Source organism: Lineus longissimus, chromosome 7 (genome assembly GCF_910592395.1).
Source record: "Lineus longissimus chromosome 7, tnLinLong1.2, whole genome shotgun sequence".
NCBI classification, from domain to species: Eukaryota; Metazoa; Nemertea; class Pilidiophora; order Heteronemertea; family Lineidae; genus Lineus; species Lineus longissimus.
The window spans coordinates 2,599,014-2,623,163 of record NC_088314.1 but is presented as its reverse complement, the minus strand read 5'-3'; the positions used below and the strand labels follow the sequence as shown (position 1 = coordinate 2,623,163).

Below are 24,150 nucleotides of genomic sequence, written 5' to 3'. Positions count from 1 at the left end.
CATGGTCATTTTCGGCCAATTGATTTGATTGTTATAATGATGGAGTAAATGAGTTGGTGGAATGAGAGAGAGGGCCCAGACCATTATAAAATGACTGGAAGGCCCCTATGGCAATATCATAGACTGACCTCTTTTGTTCAGACATCACATTTTAACACACTCTGCACAAAGTTTAAAGCTTACAAGTATCTTAAAACAAATTCATATCATTTGTACTTTTTTGCAATTTGTGAAACTCTTCATACACTATTAACATGCAGGTTAGAAGCAGATGTCCACTTTCTCATATTGACCCCTGACCACCCTAGCAAACTTTTCACAACATTTTCTCTAAGTCCACAACAGTTAAACCCAGAGTGAGCCAGGAACATAGGGAAACCCCCAAATAAAGCGCTGGACTGTTGATTTAGTTCTTTCAACACTTCATAACCCCACAACATTGACTCCGATCATTTACACAAGAAACAGAAGAAAGGGTTCGCAAATGGCCAAAACATACAAGGGACTGGGTCACAGGGTCTGACTAGCTTTGTTGTGGGGTCTAAGCAAGTTGTGAAACAGTAGGATATCTCTGTGTGTTTAACCCTTTAAGTCCTAAATTGGGGCATAAATTAGGAACCCTCTAGTCCTACATATTAAAGAAATAAAATTTCAACTTTCAAATTTCAACTTTAATTCATTTTTCTTACATTTATCAATTTCAATTGAAACATATTCAAAATATTTAGATTAAAACTAGTTAATAAATTGAACTGAAATTCCCATCATTTTGCTGAATCAGTTTAAAAGAAGGGCAGGGATATGTCATGATAAAGCATTTTAGGGCCTATTCTGCACTACTGTATACAGCCACATTTTGCAACTAATTTAAACTGCAAACATAAATACAAGGATTAACAGTAGCCTAGAGAAATTGACAGGGAGAGATAATTCCAATGCTGAGCTAATATTGTTATATCAAAATTTAATAATTTTGTTAATCAAGGCCAACCTAAACTAAAGTACTGGTAGCCTCAAGTTTTGAAAGGATGAAGAAATAGACACACTTCAGATTTCCATTATAACTTCAAGTTTTATATCTCAATCATAAAAATAGCATTAAGCAGACGACATATACTAACAATCAAGCAATTGCTTTTGGCAGAAGACGGCACAACACTTGCTATGCCAACCACAGGTAGTCAATTCCGTGACAGAAAACACTGCAACTGTCATAATAAACTAAGAGAGCAGTCCATCACGTCTGTTACACGAGGCGCACGCACCGCTGACGGAGAGCGCACATGTATAGCTCACCCATCAATAACCGTTTCAGCAGACGACACTCAGATTCTCGAAAATATCGAACCGGTCTCGAAGATATGATGAAATGGTACTTACCAAATGCAAGATATGGCCCTAAGGTTAGAGAGAGAAAGATCCAAGCAGTTAACAGCTCCATGATAGTTTGTTTCTAAGCATGGTGATATATGCCATTTCATAGTGGGACAACCCAACTAGTTATGGACTATCGTAGGGTTTGCCAGCGTAGCGCTGTTCGATGACTCACGCGGCACCCCGCTGTCGCGCAGCGGGTTGTGAGATTCCAAGTTTCAGACTACTGGAGAGGAATTTTTCCAGCGTATCAAATCCTCGATTTTGATCGGGTCTTATCTTTTTGGAGATTGCAGTTACTAATGGATGTTTTCAAGCGAAAGTTCTAGCAGTTTAACCAGTTTCTACCGGCGGCATATCAAAGTGGGTGGGGAAATATTAAACGGCACAGCTAATAACTGTACAATTACATTCTCACAAAGTCTGTGTGTTTTGTCATTTTTTACAAGGCGGGTAATTGCATTCACGATTATAAAAAGCTGGCCAACAAAAGCACCATTTGGGCCAGTCCCGTTCCCGAAATGGACTCAAACTTTTTGCCCGAAGGATTTTTTCGAAACCTATTCAACACAATCTCATGAAAAAAAGTCAAAAACCGACCTCCGCGGAAAAAACTTTTTAGAAGAACTTGATAGTTTTTTCCTTCTTTCATATTTCATTCAAACTCATTGATTCAAACACCCGCGATAAAGAAAAATTTATTGAGAAAAAACAGATTTGTCTCCAGCGATAAATCTCCTTCGTCCAAGATATCCAACTCGCGCGGTAGGAACTGGCAATGTTTCTTACCCGTTTTTTAATCAACTTATCGCATTCATCAGAAACTTATCGCATTCATCAGAAAATGAACAATGTAAGCGTTGCGCTCTACCAACAAAAAGACACCACGTGAAAAATTAAAGAACCAGGCAATAACCAACGCCTATTTCTTGTTACGGATGCCTGACGAAAAATATTAACCGAAATGCAGGATTGGGCGTTGGGTGGTTGCAGCTAGCTGGCACCCGATTAAGGTTAATGTCACTTTTTAATTAGTGTCTTATTCATTTCATATCGAACTGTCAATCACACGACACGCGAGTAATGGATGCACGGTTAACCCTTTCCTTTGTATGCGCTTGCTGTTCCCGCCATTTTTCGGGATAACGTTGAGATCTCACAGGCGGACACCGGGACGTATCACTGAAAACTGAAAATCTGAAAAAGGCATGGAACTTAAATAAAAGATAGCTATTAAGACAATCAGGTTGTAAAAAAACGTCGCGACGATATCGAAAATGTTAGTGTGCGTGTGCCGTTCCAACTGAAAGCAAGTCGGATTCCGGGCGCGCTTTTTGCAATGAAGCTGGCGAGCGACACTTACAATGCTTGTGTCGGACCTTCTTTGAATGATTTCAGGATAAGACATTGTATTTGACTGAGTGTTGCCCCCTGTCAAAAAAACAAAATAATAGCTGATAGATTCGATTCAGTGTGGCTGTCTCTTTGGAGAGCCATTTGTGAAGACCATGGTTCTCCCAAGGTGACACACAACAAATAATTGATCTGCACGACATTCGTCACATCATTCATGTCATTGCCGAGTCGTCATTTTCACAGGTGCTGCCATCTGAGTTAAGAAAGTGGAACTAGGCCCTATTCAGTGCGTCTCAAAAGAGAGTATAGGCTGTCCTTCCACTGGGTCAAGCTGAATTGGATGGAGAACTCCCTATTCAGGGTGTCTTAACAGACAGTAGGTTGTTCTTCAGCAAGGACAAGATGTTCTGGATGAAGAACTCCCTCTTCAGGGTCTTTCAAAAGAGAGTAGGTGATCCTCCAAGAAGACAAGCTGTACTGGGGGAAGAGCTCCCTATTCAGGGTGTCTCAAAAGACAGTAGGCTGTCCTCCAATATGGACAAGCTTGACTGGATGAAGAGCTTGATCCCTATTCAGGGTGTCTCAACAGACAGTAGGTTGTTCTTCTTCCACAAGGACACGATGTTCTGGATGACGAACTCCCTCTTCAGGGTCTTTCAAAAGAGAGTAGGTGATCCTCCAAGAAGACGCTGTATTGGGGGAAGAGCTCCCTATTCATGGTGTCTCAAAAGACAGTAGGCTGTCCTCCAATATGAACAAGCTTGACTGGATGACGAGCTTGATCCCTATTCAGGGCGTCTCAAAAGACAGTAGGCTGTCCTCCACTATGAACAAGCTGTACTGGATGAAGAGCTTGATCCCTATTCAGGGTGTCTCAAAAGACAGTAGGTTGTCCTCGGAAAGGACAAGCTGTACTGGATGAAGAGGTCCATATTCAGCGCAATACTTTCTATTCATGGATGTATTTTTCCAAATTATGACAAGAATTAGAAAACAATACAAGTACTTCCTAATAAAAATCAATTTTATTGAATTTAAAACAATTATAAACAAAATATACAAAGTTTCCCATAAGTTGATTATTTATATCATATTACATAATCTGATACATATTTATACACTTGTTGATATAAATACAAAGAAATGATTAAATGATCCTACAATGTACTTATGCCATCGTTTTAAGAGGCTTTTGAAAAATCAACATATTTTATGATAACTTTCATGCACTTTATCCAGTACCCCGGTACATTGAACAAACTTACCACCAGGTACTTCATCATGTTAACCACCAGCATCAGTGCTCAAGCTGACCACCTGGGACCAATTTTTGTGAAAATAAATTCCCAAACACCAATATAAAATGCAGGCCCAACGACAAATGTGCAAAATAGCTTGAACATATTGCATGAAATAATAATGATATAAAGATATACACAACGATGAAGCACAATATAATACATGGTGCAATTTTTCTGGCCAACACTTTATAGGCAATAGTAAACAACTAGAAAAAGCAATATGTGGCCAATGTATACAGTTTTCCGAAATCGGTGGGTTCAATGACGAAAAATATTATTTGTTTTTATCAGTAAAGGAATATTATAAACTAAACTAAATTATTGTGCAATAAGTAAAAAAAAAAAAGTAAACCATTGGAACACTTGAATTCATTATCAACCAATCAGTAACCTTCGAATACATGTAGGTAACAAATCATTTTGATGCAACCCCAGATTTGAAGACAATAGCACCAAATGATCAGTATTGATCATTGCTTGAGTTTTATTTCTTGGTTCTATTCATCATTTGTCTAATCAGCATCTTGCTTACTCCAACACCTATAATGATGTATTCTAATGTAATAAGCTTTTACCATATTCCTAAATGCTTTAGCCTTCTTTATTAAAGCGAACTAAAATTAGTCTCTTTGACAAGCTGATTTCTACATCATTTTCTACAATAATAGCAAGAAATAAACTGAAACAAATGGTATCAGAAAGCTTTTTCTAATATAACCTATATAAAGAGAAATTATTGACTGAACTGATAAATAAATCAACAAGCAAATTTAAGCAATTTATGATAATTATACCAGTAGTACAAGCAAAAGTAATCATCACACTGATTTACAAATAAAACATTACATATATCAACTTCGTGACAAAGGTGTGTGAACAATGTAACGTGGGCCATCTTCTGATGCATTTCAAAACTCGCCTTATTACCATCAACAATTTGCATGCCTCTCCTTTTTAATCTGTCATAAAAACTACAGAACTCAAATATCTTTTCCCAATTGCATAGTTTTAAGATGATTTTAGACCCAAAATCAAATAACTGAGTAATTTTTGTCGAAGGGATCAATCATTTTGGGAAGTTTTCAATCATAATTCCTGGAAGAAAGACAAAACGTAACAACTTTTCATATCTCGTGAAAAAAAAAGTTTCAGATTTGGTAAAACATTCTGTATTGAAGACATGAAGTGTTATATATCAGACAGGGATCACATATACAGCTTATATGTACATTATCACAAGCTCAAAGAGCTGGCATTTTCATCTCGAAACGATGGCACCCAAAAGCAATCCGAATCCCAAAATTTGGTTTCCGAGTTAAAGCAATGAGGCACATTATTACCGTTAGGTGGCAGTAGTCAGTGCTCAAACACACAATGGATTTCAAGCCTATGTCGATTTCATCCACATTGGGCCACTAACTAGTACTGCCACCTTTTGCCAACTAAGTCCCTTATTGAAACTGTACAGGATTGCTAAAAAGGGTCACATTACCTAAACATACTAAAGGAAGAACTTTTGTTGACGTCATCAAACTACATGTACTTGCACAAAGAGTCTAATTTTGATCCAATTTTACATACATATATGATTGTTCCTAATACTATGGTCTGATTGCTTCCTCAGTTTAGACAAGGAATACTTGTGCCTTTTCCACCCAACTGAAATGAGGTGTTAAGAAAACCATTATATCAAAACTGATTATGCCATCCCCTCTGCCATGTCCTAGTTTACCAGTTTCCTCTCCTCAGCAATTCATAAGACTCAGGCTATTGATTGTGACACTATAATCAAATTCCTTAATTTTACAAAATCTAAGATAACAAGTATTCCATGTCAGCCCTGGGCATCTACATTAACGGAAGGCACTTCAATAGGTCAAGGACATTTCAAAGACAATTCAGAGTTTTACATGTTTGACTATTATCGGAATACCTCCAATTCCTACAATTAGATTACTCACAAGATTTTGTGAAAAACATTAACAATGAAATCTGATGCAGATTTTTGATACAAAACGTCATAATTTACATTGAAATTAAAGCATGTACATTTATCACGTTGAGAACAGTCCTCATGTCTGTCAGTTTTAATCCAAAGGAAGCTCAGCTATATAAAGAGGCAATTTCTAAATACCAAAAAGTAGAGTTCGGCATCCTGAAGGATTCGCTTTAAATCTCTCTCATTAAATCGCGGAATTTGATTGATGTATAAAATCAGAACGTTTCTCTCAAATTGAACAAGAAGAGGAATTCCCTTTGAACAAGAAGGTCATATTGGCCTAGAGAGCTCTTGTAGTGACATTATATTTGGCCAGCAGTCCATCATGCTGGCATCAATAACAAAGTGTGCCTGTCACCAAGAATTTGAAAAGCGAATTCCAAATTTTCACACCTGATTTCGAAGAAGTTGATCTGCTCTGGCAAAAATGCTCAGAACTGAGTATTCCGCAGTGAAACTGTTTGCAGGCATTGTCTATATCACCATCAGATGGCACTAGAGTAGGAGTCCAATGACATGAAATCCTAAGAGTGTTCATCATATAGGACGAGACACATCAATGCTGGAGTAACGATCCTTCTTAATATTGCAATGGAAATCAGCCATTTTCAAGGACGGTCATCACCCATTGCATCTTATCCGGACACGTGACTCGCAATCGCTGGAGGAGGATATTTGCATAATTTTGGAGACGCCGAACGTCGGCTTCGCAGATGGAGAACAAATAGAGAAGCTGAAATGACAAAATGGATTGAATCAGTTTTGTTTGTGATCATTTATACCGATGGACAAGTTTGAACCCAATTTGAGATGGTACCACCAAAGGGTACTCATCCAGAGCATCCAAATCAGAGGTCACATCAATAGGCTTTGACAACAGGTTACAATAGCGTAGCTTACAATATGAACTTCACTTTGTGCAGGTTCATTATCTAACAAGCAATGGTCACTGCTCCTGGAATCTAGAACTTGGGTTGACTCTTTGAGAACTGACCTTATTATGGGGGAGAACTTTCAGTTGATCCAGAGGGAGGCCCGGATCTAACTGGCAGCGGGGAAGTCCTTCAAGTAGCTGAGGGTCGTTCTCGAGGCAGACGGCCACTAACTGGTCGATAAAGGCGAGCAGTTTCTTCTTACTGTGGTCGGATTTCCTGATTGCTTGTACTACCTGTAAGAAACGTTTACACCAAGATTTTAGTAAGTTCAATAAGTTTTGATTAGTCTCTTTGGGCAAATACTTGAATCATATCTTCAACTTATATTGAAATAATCAAAAGAGTTTAAAGTATTGTGAAAAGGTTTTGTAGTTCCTCTGTTAAGGAAGGCCGACGGAAGATTTTCGTTCTTTTCGTTAGAAAGGATTCTAGACTTACTTAGAATGAATTTACCTGAAAAGAATTTCTGAATGGTCAATCTAACATTTGATTTTACACCAGTGTTAGATAAGATTTGAGTAAAGTGTGTGAGTTTCAAGAGGAGACACTACCACCCCAGGGAAACTCGTTTGAAAGACGAGAATACTTTACCCAAATATTTTTCATGAAAACTGTTAATTGTGGCATCTGTTGATTCAAGCCCAGATACCATCATCTTCCTGAAAAGTTACCAAGAAATAAACAATAAAAATAACACAAAAATAAGCGACAGGAAATGAACGAAATGAAACTGAAATGAAGCAAGTGTAAAGAATGCCCCTAAAACATAATCCGTGTTTGCACTTCATGGACAAAAAGTAAACTGGTCGCCTGGCCCTCACCGATATATCGTAAAGCATCGTAACTATACCTTTTCATGCACACACCTTACCCACACTGAACTTCTAAAAGCAGTATTCCACCACTAGAACCTTTCATTTTTGAAAAATCAAGTCATACCAACCATAGAGGTGATCGTAAAGAAAAGAGAAACATTGAAAAAAGATTTGAGATTACTTTTTCAAATGGACATCAAGATGATCAAAATATTATGAAAACTTGACAAATGGCCAACAAAATTGAAAATTTGTCAATTGCAGAACAATGTGAAATTCACACAAGATTAAGATAGTGCCAAGTAAAAGATAAAAGATAACATATAGGTCAGCCAAAAGAGCATTTTATTCAGAATTTAACAGTGGCAGTGCATTAGAGATATTGAAAACTCAAGAATTCTGAAATGTGTGTCATAAGATAGGTTAAATTCGTTCAGTTCTCATTTGAACTTACGTCTCCGTTGGACCAGACCTTCACATCAAAGAGAAAGATGCATGCTTTAATTATCAGACGTGTGACATCTACATACCTGCTCCGCTGATGCATTATTTAATTTCTCCGAGTTCTTCTCGTGTTCTTTATTATTTCTCTCCTCCACCTGCACAAGCTTCATGCGACGCTGCGTCTGCAAGGGAAATACTTAAAGTTTGAGACGAAGGAAAGATGCAACAGAAATACAGTATGGCAGCCTTGGGTATAAGCAACCATTGTTCAGACATCACTCAATGGTTGCTGACAATGATATCCCACGCTCAAACACCCCGAATTTTGGATGCCACTACACCAGAATAGACCAAGGCAGCCTCCCTGAAGTAGGAGACAGTGAGATATGAGATATGAGATACGAGGTCAGCAAATGGTATGGCAAAGTTGGGCACTAGTGCTGACCAAGATAAAAGAGTTGAGAGCCAGCTTAGCAGATAATTCTTCCACTGAACAGGCGCAACTTTCAAATTTGATCAAAGGTGACTCTCAAGATCCAACTCCTATTGCCTCAAACTCAAAATGCACCTGCAGCCTTGTCTTACCAATTCCTTGAGTTGTGACTGTAGTTTGTCCTTCTCCTTGCTCAGACGTTCGACATCTCCATGTATCTTAGCTGTGTTTTGTCCAGATGCTGACATCTCCAGCAGTCCAATGTTTGCATCCTTCTCAGAAATAGCAGCAAGGATGGCTTCTTGTCTGGAGAGGAAATTGAATCATTGGATTTCAAGCCTTTTTTCAGTATTCAGGTGAACATCATTCTCTAGGCCAGCCTTCGTCTCCTCAAAATATAACAAGATTCCAGATACAGCAATAAAAAGATATCATCTTGAAATGTGACTTTACAAAAGAGTTTATTTACTTCATTTCATAGACTTCCTCTAGATGTTGCCGCCTCTCAGCTTGCAGTGTTCTCAGGCGGTTCTCCTTGACCTCTAACTTCTTGGTGAGCAGTTTGACCTTAGCATCAGATTCTTCACCATCAGTTTTGATTTTGGAAAGTTCGTCAGTGTAGATTTTGACCTGGAAACAAATGTAAGATGATCTTTTACCTAGTTTATTAGGCTGATAATGAAGGAACATAGAAAAGTTACCTACTACCAAGCACTATCCCTCATCCCTTCCAAAATGGTCATATCCTACCCAACGGGTCAAAGAGCTAAGATGACTGGAGAGCAGAAACAAAGAGTGTCCTATGTCCAATGAACAAGACATATTGTGTCAATTGTATTTCCAGCCCTTCTTCGCTAAGGTATATTTTCTATAGTTCTCCTTTAAGGACACATATTCTGCTCAGAAAAACTTACTACCTTATGACTTTGATATTGAAAAATATGGATTTATTGTAAAAAAAATACTCACTTCTGAATGCCAAACATGCAATCTGTCAGCATGCAAGGGGTCACAACAACTAACATACATGCAACCATGAAGAATCATTAAAGCTGAACCACCCCAAGTACGCTCATAGTCAAAACAGACATTCCGTTTGTCTCATAATTGGCAATTATCTAACCTGGGGTGATTCGGTTAAAGGAAAGTTTGACTCACTGAAGCCCTAACCTCCTAGTAGCAATGGGTAAGGATAGCCAAAACATATGAATTAGCATGGGGATTATGGCCATAGGAGTTGTACATGAAGCCGTGAATTAAAGAATATTCCAGTAAATCTCCAGATCAAACATAACTCAAAATAAAAGTTACAGGGACAGGCGAGATAAACATATTAGAAATTGGAATCGGGATAGCAGAACTAATGAATGATAGAAGGGCTGGCATTCTCAAAGCAAAGGGCCGAGTGTGCAATGATTGAGACATATTTCGTATGAGCAATCAGGTGTTTATGGACTTTGATGCATCACTATTCCCTTCCGTTAGACCAAGCGGCAAATCAAAGTACTTGGGATAAATAGGTCGAAACCAAAACTAGAAACCAGAACTAAAAGGGACTCTGTCCTGTCCTGCACCAATGAAGCTGATACATGCAGCTGTGTTAGCTAAATGAAGCCAGATTGTTAAGGCCAAAGGTCATGCAGGGTTAGAGGTCAAATTCCCTAGCATACCTCACTCTCGACCTCGACGAGTTGTTGTTCTTGTTGGGCAAGTAGCATTTCTCTGTCGGCCGTGATCCGGACGCTTTCTCTCAGGGCTTCCTCTAGTTCTTCGATTCTTTCACTTTTCTGATCTAACAGAGTCTAAAAACCACGGAAAAATAAACAAACGAAGAATGAACTTAAAACGGAAAACCGAAACGATGCTAGATAAATGAACACATTTAACACAGATGCCAGCGGAAAATGTCGGAAAAAACGTTACGATATGACGTAAAGCAGAACAAATGGAAGAAGGGTAGGATGGGGAGGGAAAAGAGAAAAGAAAAAAGTTTTAGTTGTTAAGCATTTCTTTTGTGTAATGAACCAAATGGCTCTGAGATTGATTGACATTGTACAGGTTGTTCAAAAAAAGTATACTCAGTTCCCTTAGTTGGTACTGATACTCTTCTCCCCTCGCATCTAACTTTACAAAGGCCTACTCATGGTCTTGTACAATAGTGGCTCTCTGGAAATGCTGGTGCGAACCCCACAAACGCCCACAACAATTTGGCGGTTTAGATTTGAGAACAGAGCCATTTGGTTTCTATGTTTATGATATCAGCAAAACCAGCATGAATTTTACAGTTCAGAAGAATTTCAATTTGGCAGTAAGCCATGCAACTGAATGAAACAAGAGGATGTGTCGATGATTTTTAAAAATGTAAGCCTATTTCTGTTAGAAATGACTGTTACACAGGGTGTCTCAAAAATGTGTAAAGAAATTCACTCCAAATGAAAATGTGCATCCTAGTCACTTGGAGACTGCCAATTTGACTCCCTCAATACCTGCCTATCTTCCCCCTTTGACAAACTAGAGGATCTGAGACACCCTGTATATTGTTACAAAAAAGTACTGATACATGTATGTATCCCCATCCTAACCTGAGTTAAAATTAGAGAAAAGACAAACATGTTTTGAGGACATACAAGTACTCCTTAAGACTCTCCTGTAAGAGAAACTTCATCAATGGCTGAGCAATTTGAATCGATACCAAAATAAAGAACTTTTGTTAAATTTATGCATGAAATGAAAGTTCCAAACCTAAATCAAAATTTAAGAAGTTGACTTTATTTGCAATTAACATATAATGTAGTTGCTGTGAAAGTTTGTAAGATTATTTTACCCAATTAACTGGCCGCATGATGTGCAAAAAATTTAGGTGTGCGGTACTCTCTAAAGACTGAATATGCAACAATATTTTTATGAGCTGCATGTGCAACAATACCCATTTTTACCACATTTGAGCTGCATGTGCCACAATATTTAAGTTTACCACATTTGAGCTGCATGTGCAACAATATTTAAGTTTACCACATTTGAGCTGCATGTGCAACAATTTGAACAATATCATGACTATAAACATTAACAATATTTCTTTAACAGTTTACAACTTTTGACCCCAAAAGGTTTACAATATTTGACCTTGAACAATATACAAGACTTTGACCTCTGACAATATTTTGACCTTGACCAGCACACACAGACAACAGTCGACTCCTAAAGTTTTCTGTGATTATCAAACCTTTCTTTGGTAGAAAGACACCACTTCTTTTAACTTTAAAGGAAAAACAAACAAATCTTAATATACTGTTTACTTAAATGTCATAGATGTGTAGATGTACGATGAAAACTGGTTTAGATTAGATTAAGTTTGATATTGGTAATGGCTTTAATACAGACTATTTCCAGCCCCCCAAATGATTTCATCATGTGAAGATAGGTGGCAACACAAGGCTATTACAAGGATCCATGCCTTTTGAAATGGAACTTAATATCCATGCAGATAATCTATTTTAAACTACAATTCATCATCACTCAGACAACTACAAAGACACTACTTTCACTGGACATGCAGACAACAGAAGTCTCAATGATTTAGACAGCTCCCAGACATTTAGTTTACAATGATGGATTAAAAGCTCCATATTCATCACAACTGATCAACTGCATGTCCAATATTATATCATGAAATGTTTTGACGGATGATATTGAGAAATTGAGTTAGTTCTTCTTCCACTGAGTGATAAGGCTCCAATGATAAGTTGTAGTCTGAAGTACCTAATCTCAGTCAATACAATCCCTGACATATTATTCTTTAATACATTTTGCACAACACACTTTAGCTAATAATCAAAGATTCCAAAATGTCACTATAGACAATGAAATCTAATAATAAATATCAAAAGGGCTGTGAAACAAAATCGACTATTGAAAATATCTCGTTGAATTCAAGTACTGGTACACTAAAAAAAATTATCAAAAAGAATAATTATCGAAACTATTGACTAAATAGCTAGATTTTCATTACTCTTGTGACAAATTCAATCGGTTAATTTTTTATTGGTTGTGAACACCTCTTGATTGAATTTGTCAAAAGCTACAACTGGTTCCAATGAAAAATATTTTTGGCCTACCTTGGATTACGTATTTGCATAAAACTGAGAGATTTCCAAAAGTTGATTTTTATATTTCATTTTATTACATTTCATATTGTTTTATTCCATAAACATTTCTCACCACTACTTGTATCTTGTATTTCCGCAAAAAAATTAAAAAAAAAAAAATTTGACCTTTGATTTTTATCAGGTGTCTGACAGTGACAGTAAGCAAGAAGTATTCTGCAAACTTTTTAAGCACAGCAGTTCCCATCAATTGGCTCAGATTTGAAAAAAGCTTTCATCCTTTCAATAGTTTTATAGAAATTTTAAAGATTTCAAGAAGGAAATCACACAAGTTTTCAAAGCAGATATTCCTGTGTTTACCTTCAATTGTGATGAGTCATCATCGCGATCCTCCTCCCTTTTTCGCGCCTCCTCTAAAAGTTGTGCGTTTTTCTTCTTCTCCGTCTGCTGACTGCGTTTTAACGTCCCCATCTTCTGCCGTTGTTCTTTGATTTGGCTGAAAATGAATATCGGGGGAGTCAGTATGTGGCAACCTAAGTCACTTTTTCAGTAATCTGATATCTCTAACAACCAAAAACACTCTCATACAAACTAAACAGCACCCGATGGAAGGACAGACTTGAAGTTAACATACACCTATGATATAACCGTAACATAATGCTCTCCCTGGTGGCATAAAATATGAACCCCTCAACACATCCTTACTCTTGTAATTCCTTGATGTTTTTGTCTTTCTCATGCTTTTCGTTCTCCATTTCCTTCAGGATCTCGAGCAGACGATCGACCTCTTGGTGTGACTTGGTCACAGTCTCTGTATAGTTGGCCACCTGGTGTTCAAGATCCTTAACGCGTTTGTCCGCATCTGCGATATTTTGCTCCGTGTTGATCTGACCATGTTCTTTAAGCTGGGTGACAAGACGTTGAATTAGGAAGCAGTCATTGGGTGGCAGGGAATCTGATACAATTTTCGATTACTTTTAGAAAATGTTTTATTATTTTGCTAGTTGGTGCCAAAGAAAGTGAAAACTTTCTAATTCTGAACAAGGAACAGCCATACTTGGAAAACAGGAGCTCCATCTCTATCAACCTACCCGCTTTATCTCTGACTCGAGATTGGCAATTTCTTCACACTTCTGGTTCAGTCTCATCTCCATATCACCAACGACCGACTTCTTCTTCAAGGTGGCAGTCTTTGCATCAGATAATTCGTCTCTCACCTCTAGTAAGGCAGTCTGGAAAGAAAAGACAAATAGGTCAGTCTAAATTGGTTGGAAAGGCATTTTTCAGCAAGGCGGGTCTTTTGACCCCTCAAGCTCGATCTTTTGCTTGCCCATGCAGGATACACTAAGCTGCAAGTCCCAACGCTTGTATTGCAAACAAACTTTACTGAAAGAGATACTGTTAGTCGAGCTAAGGCTTGCGTGTATTGATCAACTGGGCCCAGGGTATTTAGCCCATGAGGTCCAGATGACAAGTCCGTCACCAGACCTCTTGACCACCCCACCCCAGTGTGTCCAGTTCCATGAGTCCACTTACTTGTCGATCAGAGAGTTCTGCCTGAAGCTTATCATTCTTGACCTTCAGCTCCTGAATTGCTCTTTGGTACATGTCGATCTCCTCCTGGTGGTCGTGTTCCAATCTATCACGTTGCTCCTTTAATCTGAAACACAATTAGAGACTCACTTTACCACCTCATGACTCACTTTACACCCTCAGAGACTCACTTTACCACCACATGACTCACTTTACCACCTCAGAGACTCACTTTACCACCTCAGAGACTCACTTAACCACCTCACAACTCACTTTACCTCCTCAGAGACTCACTTTACCACCTCAGAGACTCACTTAACCACCTCACAACTCACTTTACCACCTCATGACTCACTTTACCACCTCAGAGACTCACTTTACCACCACAGAGACTCACTTTACCACCTCATGACTCGCTTTACCACCTCAAAGACTCACTTGACCACCTCACGACTCACTTGACCACTTCAGAGACTCACTTTACCACCTCAGAGACTCACTTTACCACCCCACGACTCACTTGACCACTTACCTCTCTATCTGCTTCTCTCTATCACTGAGAGACTCCTCCAGGCTGGATAAGGCACTATCAGATGAGCTCTGGTCTGCATGAAGGCTGGTAAGGCGTGCTCTGGAAGCTTGTAGTTGATCCTCCTTATCGTGGACCAAGTCCTCAAGGTTTTCAATCTGAAGCAAAAAGACAACAGAATAAGCTCAGGGCAAAGATGTTGGGCTCTTTGATTCTCTACCAGCCAGGGAGTGACTCTCTCATGGACACAAAGCACGGTACACAGCCCTGCCATTCTATGTCCCAAGACTCCTGACTGAGAGGTTTTTGACTGCATCTTGGTCAACCACAGGTCATCCAGATAACAGTAACAGCCTTACCTTTCTCTGTAAGACACTGACTTTCCTATCTTTGACATCAAGTTGATCCCTAAACTCAATGAGGTCATTCTCCATCCTCCGTTTGTCAGCTTGTGCGGTCTGGACCTGTTTTGCCTTGCGCTCTATCACACTATCTTTTTCAAGCAGTCGGTTTCGTAGGTCAGCAATCTGGAAGGGGATTACATGAAATGATTCAATGGATCATTTTCAGAAGGTTCTACATGACACTTGAATAGATCCGTCCTGATCTGATGTCGGTGACGCTTACTGTTACTATTGGAAAACTGTCCCAAAACTTGAGAATTCTGCAAACATATTAACATGACCATTCATTGGAAAGCTGACGATCAGCACTTTTTCATGCCAACTGAGCACATCCCCGGGTCGATTAGACATTTTTTGAAATTTCGCAAAATGACTCCGTTCCTCAAGGGTTTATATGACTTACATCTGCCATGAGTATGGAAGCTCTTTGTTCTTTAGCATTGATTTGTTCTTTCAGTACAGCAATATGATGTTGTTGGTCGATGCTCTGCTTTTCTACTGTCTCCATTTTAGTTTGCAGAGTGCAATATTCTGTTTCCTTTCGAGATAGCTCTGTCTGGAGACTGTCAATCTGAAAGTATAGATGATACAGTACATGAGGCCATATTCTAGTTCTGTCTGGAGATTGACACCGTGATAAATTCCAGGCGTACAGTTCATGTAGCGATGAGAAACTCACGAGCAGCTTGGTAATGGCCAACAACTGATCAAATGTGATCTGCCTCTCATGTGATGTTAAATCAGACTGAGCTGTAGGGTAATGGCTTGGAAGACTGACTATCAAGTGACATTGGAAGTTATCCTCAGCGTTAGAGTGTTGCTGATAAGATCTGGACTGTCCAATCGTTGGCTGAAACTCAAATGATAGAAGATGGTCTGCTCCACCCTTACGAAAACAGAGTCACTACATTCCCAACTGGCACTTAACTGCACTGGCAAAAAAGTGAGCAGAGTTCAGGGAGATTGGGTCATAATTGGTGTCAAACAAAAACCACAGTGATATGCACTATCATCTCATACTGACCTTGCCCTTCATGAGTCTTTCCCGACCTCTGATCGCCTCCATCTGCTTTGCATCGATGGCTTGGACACGCGGCGTCATCGTACCGTCTTCTCGCAATCGCACCAACTCATCTTCAAGTAGCCGCACATCATTTTCTAACTGAGTGATCTTGGAATCCTGAAAACACAATAATTTTGAGAGTGACAGGTGAGAATTGTATTGCAGACCAACAGATAAAGCTAACAGCTTCAACAAAAGATACCTCGTAGCATAAACAGGCCTACATGGAGTGACTATATAATACTTTAAGCAGATTCCTGTCTCTCCCAGCATCCCAGCACGCCAGTAGGAGTATGCAAATCCAACACAATTAGTGTCAAGCTTACTGTCAGGTTTTTGCCTTATTGAACACCGATCAAGCATACACGTTCTCCTTCACAAGACACCAATCCTGATTAATTTACGCTTATTCCGACAAATGGAAACTCATTTGAAATTGATGATTCATTCGATCGGAATTTGTAGCAATAAGGTGTCAGTTATGTTCACGATTAATCACGAGTTTGTGAATCAATCAGATGCGAGTTCCTTGTTATGGTTTAACGAAATTATGAAGGGGTTATCACATGCATTATCAGAGGAATCCATCCAGCTTCTTAATGGTCCATGTCCTTGTCATCATTCTAACCTAACTAGTATGAGTATTTGTTAGGTAAGCTTGCAATTTTCAATCACTTCCCTTTCTGTGGGGCTGTCTAAGTTCAGAATGACCCGAAAAAAGAGACACATCAACTTATTGCAAATCCGCAGAAACTACTTTTTTCTGTCTCAATGGGTGTACATTTCAAAGAACTCCTTTTCCAATAACCAACAAAAGATGTCTTAAGTGGAACCATTCAGAAGATTGCCTTAAGACTTTCCTGAATTCCACCTCAAATTTACCCAAAATGATGCATTCACTACACAGAGTATACAGTATTCCACAACAAAGCTGAAATGAACTGAACAGTTGGCAATGTAAGTTTCTTTGAAAACTGAAATGCAAAGCAATATCTTGGTATTTTTATGGGATGGCGGTATTAAAAAGTTTCTTGATAATATTTTTGGATTTTTATCGATATTGGGATGAAGATTCCAATTGATGAAAGCGGCAGCTAAATGGTTGTATCAAATGTCATATGGCCATTTTGAGAATAAGCCTCTCAAAGAGACCATTAGGAACATCTGCCAAAGATTACATGCGTAAAAGTTATTCTGAATGACAGAAATAAAGCTTGGAGAAGAGGCAAGATTGAAGATATGACAGACATCTATTAGAAATGACTAAACGGTTGCTGGGTCATCTGAAGTATGATGCTGGGTACAAACAGCCAAAAGTACTGTAAAAGTCTTGGGGGGGGTCAAAGTACATTTTTCACGTCCAATCGAACATTTTCTGGCTCCTTACTGTTTTCCATTTTGGTAACATTCAAAACAGGATGGTACTGAAAATGACTCAGCTCGAGCTTGAAGGTGTTACTACTTCAAAAACATTTTGATTGATGGGCGTGTGCGAAAAAATAGATGTTGCTGTTGAGAGTTCAGACAAAATATAGCCGGAGATGACGTAAGATCAATACCAGTAAATCAAGCAGTCGCAATGCGGTCATTTATTTTCCGCCCGACTTTCAAGTGGTCTGGGAACTTGGCTGCAAGCGCTGGAAAATGTCAATAACTTGTAATAGTGGAAGCTCTACCTCATTCCCGAAACAGGACATAATGCACGATGTACATAATTTGCCAAGGGACTGTTTGGTTAGCATATTTGATGACTGGGAGACAATACCTTTGCGCTTGTACTCTTTTGGATAAATGAACCAACGTTTTGCCCAAACATTCATAATGGCACCAAATGTGAGTCTTGAATATCGTTGAAAGAGCCTTTTTCAAAAATAATGGAAAAAACTTTTGGGCGGGTGTCAGGGGTGTTTTGTAGGGTCGGGTGAGGACAATTAACAACTTTTTTTTATCTGACGTTACCTTTGTGTCTAGTAAAGAGTGAAGAGAGTTCTGATTTAGGTTGCTGCTTTTCTCGATCTTCTGGCAGTCCACTTGAATCTGCTTCAGGTCTTCTTTTGTGGAGGAAAGATCCTGCAATTGAGAAAACCAAAATGAGAACATGAGTAGAGTTATTTGTCAGAGGTTAGTGCAAGAATCCCGCTACAAATCATCGAGTTATTAGAATAAATTGGTAAAAAATGCCCGATGGACCTCAATGGTTAAAGATGCTGACGCCAATGTCCAATAGCCATCCAACAGAATGCTTCCAATGTTGGTCTAAGTGCCCGGCCGTTAACCAGATAGGCGAGTCGATCGGTTGTAACTTGACTAATCTGGTGTCGCCGAGCCAATCTGACGCTAACTGAAGACGGACCAGAGGAGAGAGACGTTTACTCCAAGACAGATGATGTCATGTGATTTACCTTCTTTGTGTACAATGTGAATTCAATTGTCATCAAAACGGTAAATCACTCTAAACCGCCGTTTTGTATGTGATACAAAGGTTACAAATTTGTCTGTTCTTGCATGCGACTGCTTCACTGAGAACATTAAGCATAATAGTATTAATAGTAAATCATCGCAAATAGTTTCTCTGTCAGTACTGGAAGGGAAGCAAATTTGTGTGGTTGTCCCGGAAACCAGGTTTAAGACCAAACACTTGTGTGACTTCCTCGGAAATCTTACGCCAGTGGTATAACCATTAGAATCATCATACACATTCCTACAGATTCTGCTCATTCCCCAAGTCATATTGATGATGAAGATATCGGCCATCCGATCTGTCTGTGTTCCTTGCCCCCTGAACGTCCTTAGAATGTCCATCATCTGTCCCATATCATGCCAATAAGATATCAGTACAGCTCCGAACATTCATATCACAACTAGGCTACCTTGGAGTTTCCATTATTCAAATCAGCCTGATATGTGATGGAGTCACTCCCTGTACAAGACAACTCAATTACTGTGCTAATACATCTAATATATCTAATATATCTATAAGTGAATTAGCTCGAGTGTCAGGTTTGGTTATCAATCATGCCCACAGATCACTACAATATTTAGGCCGAGATATTCGGTCCGAAGTTGGCAATGGATTTGAAATTGTCCAGCTGTTGGAAATAATGAGGTAAATTTTATTTAGTATTGGATAAAACATAAAATATATGATCCAACTGCATTGTTTGAAAAGACATTACAGGTCGTAGTAGCAGCAAGAGTGATTTCGTCCAACATGGACTCCAATCCCATGAACCGTTTCAGGAGCCACAAATCTGACAAAGGGATTCTAATTAACCATTGTCTTTCGTGATGTACGACGTCAGTGCATCATTGTAACTATCAGACATCAATTTCACCCAAGTTGACCTCAAAGTATGTACACCAAAAAACAGAGCATCAGTACTTAATGTAAAGAAGGTTATAGCAACTTGAGGCGAATCTAAGATTTCCTTACATTGTCTTTATTTCATGTCAGCTTTGATAGATCACTGAAGTACCATTACACACACGATGTAATGCATGTTCAAGCCAGGTTGAGTTGACATCAGTTCTACTTGCGATTCTGTGGCGCAATACATTAAGATAGCAATGGCCCTGATTACTTAACCACACAATATGGGCATAGAATAATCACCCTGTTGCTCATTTACGTTATCGACCGGGTACGTTTTTCATTCCTGGCGGTCATTTTACATTCAATGCATAAGAATTAGTCGCTCTGATCTGACCTGAGATCCCGGGGTTTGATCTGTGTAAATATTGGCGGCCGTTGCCAAGAAGATGCCAGTGATTTTTAGACTATTGGACATTACAGGAAAACGTTCCTTATAAAAGAGGATTTTTGCTTTTTTTTCCCCTACTTCATCAATTCATGAAGAGAGCCAATTACCAGTCATGAACACTTGGTCATTAAATTGCACCAACCCATTCGGAAGAAGAGAATCTGAGAAAAAGTATATGATTATTAGAATTATCGTGTCTGAGGAACTGCGCTAGATAGGAGATTATCGCTAAGGCGGGATTGTCTTTGTTACACTTAAGATGGCTAAATCCTGAAGGGAAATGGACCATTTCTCTGATGTGCTGAGTGTTTAGACCTTTCTTGAGCAACGATTTGGATGAGAAGACACTGCTATCAAGCCAAGAAAGCTGGCAGTGATAGCAGGCACACAAACAGATCTTAAAGGGGGACTATAGGCAAGAGCTGGCACGGTAAGCACAGTAAGACATCATGACTCATATCTGTAACATGTCTGCTTATCCATATGTTACCAGCTTGCCACAGATTTATGGTAAAACGATAACGAAAGAAGGGCAATATTACATGCTATAAGACCTGGCTATAAGTACAGATCTCATGAGAGTGGCAAGCCCATTGGAAGATGAATGTTTAAGAGCCAGCCATATATCTCAAATGTCTCTAATTGTCAATATTTCACCAACTTGCCAGAGATTTATGGTAAAATGATATGAATGCCACAACTGAAGTAAAAGTATTCATCTCAAGGGAAATCAGCTAGAATTCTTTGACTAAATCACGCTGGTTTTTAATAATAAATCTACAATTCAGAGGAAAATGATATATCATATTGAGTATTGTAGTTCTTTCTTAAAGTAAGACTCCTATGAGTACTATTTGACAACCCCTAGTCCGGGATAATTGGGAAATATATTAATGGACCTCAAGTATCAGGGGATGGTGGGATCAATTTAAAACTGTGTCGATTCAGCATGATGTATGTTGTTGGTTTTTGGGAAGTAACAGATTAGAACTGGCTACAAGATTAAATGCTTTGGTGATCTTTACTCACGAAGTTTAAATTCATGTATTTTTCACCGATAAATCTTGGAAAATGTCAGACTCCTCGATCCGAAATGTAACTTTCTCTCATAAAAATGTAACTAAACTAAGCTATGATTAACAACAATAATAGGTTTGAAAGTGAAACTAGCTAAGAGAAATTGAAGTGTCGGAGATGAAACAGTAATTGTGCACCAAAGAAGGAGAAAAGGACCAAGTAGATAAAATTAAAATAAGACAATAAAACCAATAAATCTATCACCAGTAAAACCAATAAATCTAAATTTATTAGAATATCACCAATTAAACCAATAAATCTAAATTTATTAGGATATCACCTATATCTGCACACAGTCTTCAAACAAGAATTTAAAAACAAGACATAAAAAAACCCCATAAAAATGAATCCAAAAACTGAAGACAAATCAAGAGGTCAAACAAACATCTTACATTCATGACTGACTTTCGCTGAGAGGAATAAAAGAGAGAGATGACATTCAAGAACAGGCGAACACTTCAGAGAAATGGTTGCTGTAACAGACAAGCTGATGATAATATACAGCCTGTGGAAAGGATTACAGTGGAACCATCCCCCTAAGACAACAAGAGATCATCAGATTTTGGTACCAGAGCATGCAGGTCTCATCACTTTGGTTTTGGCCGACTGTTTGGTTCCACCCATGCGATATTCAGTATAATTCTTGGCATTCTAGTGTGACCAAGCCCAATGAATCTCAAACCAGACATCTTCCGCTCATCCATGTGGAATCGAAAGAAAAATTCAAAACATGAAAAACACTTCAATTCCCTTACCTGTTTTAAATTGCTAATCTCACGGTCCCTCTGATCAAGTATTCCCTCCAGTTGCCGAATCTGCTTCTCGTCTTCAAAAATTTTCATTTTCGACTTTTCTAATTCCACCTGGTCATCTTCGATCATTTGCACAGCTAAACCTTTACTCTGGAGCATTTCTAAAAGCTTTTTGATACTTTCATCACGAGCAGTAAGCGTCTGTTTCTGCGTGTCGACCCGCAGTTCCAATTCTTCAACGGTCTTTCGCAAAATTATGATTTCTTTTCCGTTCTTTTCATTCTCTTGTCGTACGACCTCTGTGTCCTCTGACGCCATCTGGTAGCGAGGTGAAGAGTTTGCATCGTGGCCCGTTCGTAACTGCTCCTCAAGACTTTGGATTGTCATGGTCTGTTGCTGCAAAATACAAGCAAAGATACGGGATAAGGACTTCAGCTAAGGAAAGGGTAGGCAGGCCAGAATATCATTGTCAGTTGGGACAGCCCTGCAAGCAAAATGAATCTTTCCGGAGGTAATCAGACTGTTCAAGAAACCCATCACAACCACCAGGGTCCAAGTTTTCGCCACCATGGTACCACACTACACCCACCACACTCCCAGGTTATCTATAACAGGGATCTGAACCCACAATCTCTAGGACCCTTGTTGGTTGGCACTATAACACTATCACACTGCACCCATCTTTGTTAAATGTTGGTTTGAACCATCTCCAGTGCTTGTTCGTTTAGTGAGACTATCACTACCACCACCTCACTCCCCACTTATCAGATAAATTGACGTCTCATTAACAAAGTTGATACTGGCAGCAGAAAAATGGCAACCACTGACTGGGTAGGTAAACACATTATGAATGGCGCAGCCATAGCCATAGCCATCAGCTACCAGCTGGTTGCAGGATTCAAGCAGGGAGGATGTTCCGTCAGTTTCTTGGTTTAAGAGAAGGAAGTGGAGAGTAGTCCTTTCTTGGTTCCTGCGGCCAGGACAGGCCAAAAATTGGCCAGAATTATAGATATAGATTCCTTTTATCATAGGGGGATTTAGGGCGAGTTGGCAGGCCCCCTTCTAAGATGTGAAAAACATCTCTCATGAATAGATCTTGATAGATGCAAGAGTGACCATCAGTAGCCATTGTCAACCACTGACGTAGTCTATCGAGCAGTTAGCGGAGTTTGCTACAACTGCAACAAAAACACCTTTTTTCTGATGGCCACGAGAAGAACCTCTAGCCCATTAAAAAGTACGCTAGCAAGCACTTAGCATACTCTGGACAACTACAACGGAAATATCATCTATTCTAATGTTGTGTCTGCGTTGTCCTGATAGCCACTGAGGTAGCTATCAGCTCATTCATTGCCAGCTATTGAAGTAGCATATCAGTCACTTAGCCTGCCTGTTAGAACTACAATAAAACTGATCCTACGGCTGAGAAATTTGTATGAGGCACAGATTGCCTGCGTTACTTGGAGGTTCTATTGATGAACGATTGTAACTTTTTCAGGAGGTTGGCCAACAAGGGAACACTAGCAAACACCATCATCCAGGGCAACCAACCAAAAAATAGAATTTGGATGGAGATATGAAGGGCTGGACTGGACGAAACACCAGAGACCTTATCTGCCTTGCTGAAGATAGAACCGCGTGGTGCCGCTTTGTCAACAGCCCAGAGCTGCCCCAATGACCGCATGGCTGCCGGACATGATGATGATGGGTAAACATCATCCTGTTTTACGGCAAGAACTCGAGGGTTACAGCATGCATCGTACACGGTGGCTGTTAAACTGGTCTGTAAAGGCAATACCTGAACAAGCTCTCCGAGTAAAGAATCAGTTCAGCAGCAGTCGGTAAATACCCATCGATCACTCACTAATCTTCTAATCACCCAGTGGATCATTAGGAGGCTGATCATAACGAGAATTCTGAAGGCCGCCGGCCGTCCAATCACTGGATAACTCCCGAGCTGGGACCGGAGCTCAGAGTGTTTGCCGTAAGCTTAGGACAGGATAAATGTGTCACTGGTAGAGCGAGTGCAGTTCACTTTTTCACCAGTGGACACAAGGTTAGAACGATAAGGTCATGACATTTCGACATCATCACCTTTGTGTTGATCTGTGGCTTCACTTGAGACTCTAAGGCCAATATATAGTGGCGGCGTTTACGTCATGAAGAACTTCTTTCTGATACATAAAACTGGTAATTGGATTGCTCAATCTTAAAGTACCATTACTGAGGATGATTTTTTACGACCTCCATTGCCAACCAAGACACGATCTC

The 24,150-nt window shown here is 39.3% G+C and overlaps 1 protein-coding gene across 4 annotated transcripts in view; it reads right to left on the bottom strand.

Annotated features, from left to right (window-relative positions):
- Positions 1-3,736: 3,736 nt before the first annotated feature.
- The window catches only part of LOC135490735 (ELKS/Rab6-interacting/CAST family member 1-like), a 50,344-nt gene continuing 29,930 nt past the window's right edge, over positions 3,737-24,150 (bottom strand). Inside the window, exons 2-19 of one of the 4 annotated variants that reach the window (XM_064776151.1) lie at positions 21,883-22,275; positions 21,520-21,537; positions 18,249-18,359; positions 16,251-16,406; positions 15,630-15,797; positions 15,182-15,349; positions 14,826-14,980; positions 14,297-14,420; positions 13,852-13,992; positions 13,466-13,665; positions 13,121-13,256; positions 10,328-10,459; positions 9,816-9,830; positions 9,127-9,287; positions 8,810-8,963; positions 8,311-8,406; positions 7,025-7,198; positions 3,737-6,763 (exon numbers count right to left, since the gene is read on the bottom strand). In XM_064776151.1, coding sequence (XP_064632221.1) covers positions 6,629-6,763; positions 7,025-7,198; positions 8,311-8,406; positions 8,810-8,963; positions 9,127-9,287; positions 9,816-9,830; positions 10,328-10,459; positions 13,121-13,256; positions 13,466-13,665; positions 13,852-13,992; positions 14,297-14,420; positions 14,826-14,980; positions 15,182-15,349; positions 15,630-15,797; positions 16,251-16,406; positions 18,249-18,359; positions 21,520-21,537; positions 21,883-22,275 — 2,637 coding nt within the window. In that variant the 3' untranslated portion in view covers positions 3,737-6,628. Of the gene's footprint in view, positions 6,764-7,024; positions 7,199-7,556; positions 7,625-8,310; positions 8,407-8,809; positions 8,964-9,126; positions 9,288-9,815; positions 9,831-10,327; positions 10,460-13,120; positions 13,257-13,465; positions 13,666-13,851; positions 13,993-14,296; positions 14,421-14,825; positions 14,981-15,181; positions 15,350-15,629; positions 15,798-16,250; positions 16,407-18,248; positions 18,360-21,519; positions 21,538-21,882; positions 22,276-24,150 lie in introns of those variants that run through there. The other 3 variants (XM_064776155.1, XM_064776152.1, XM_064776154.1) reach the window with 3 other exon arrangements.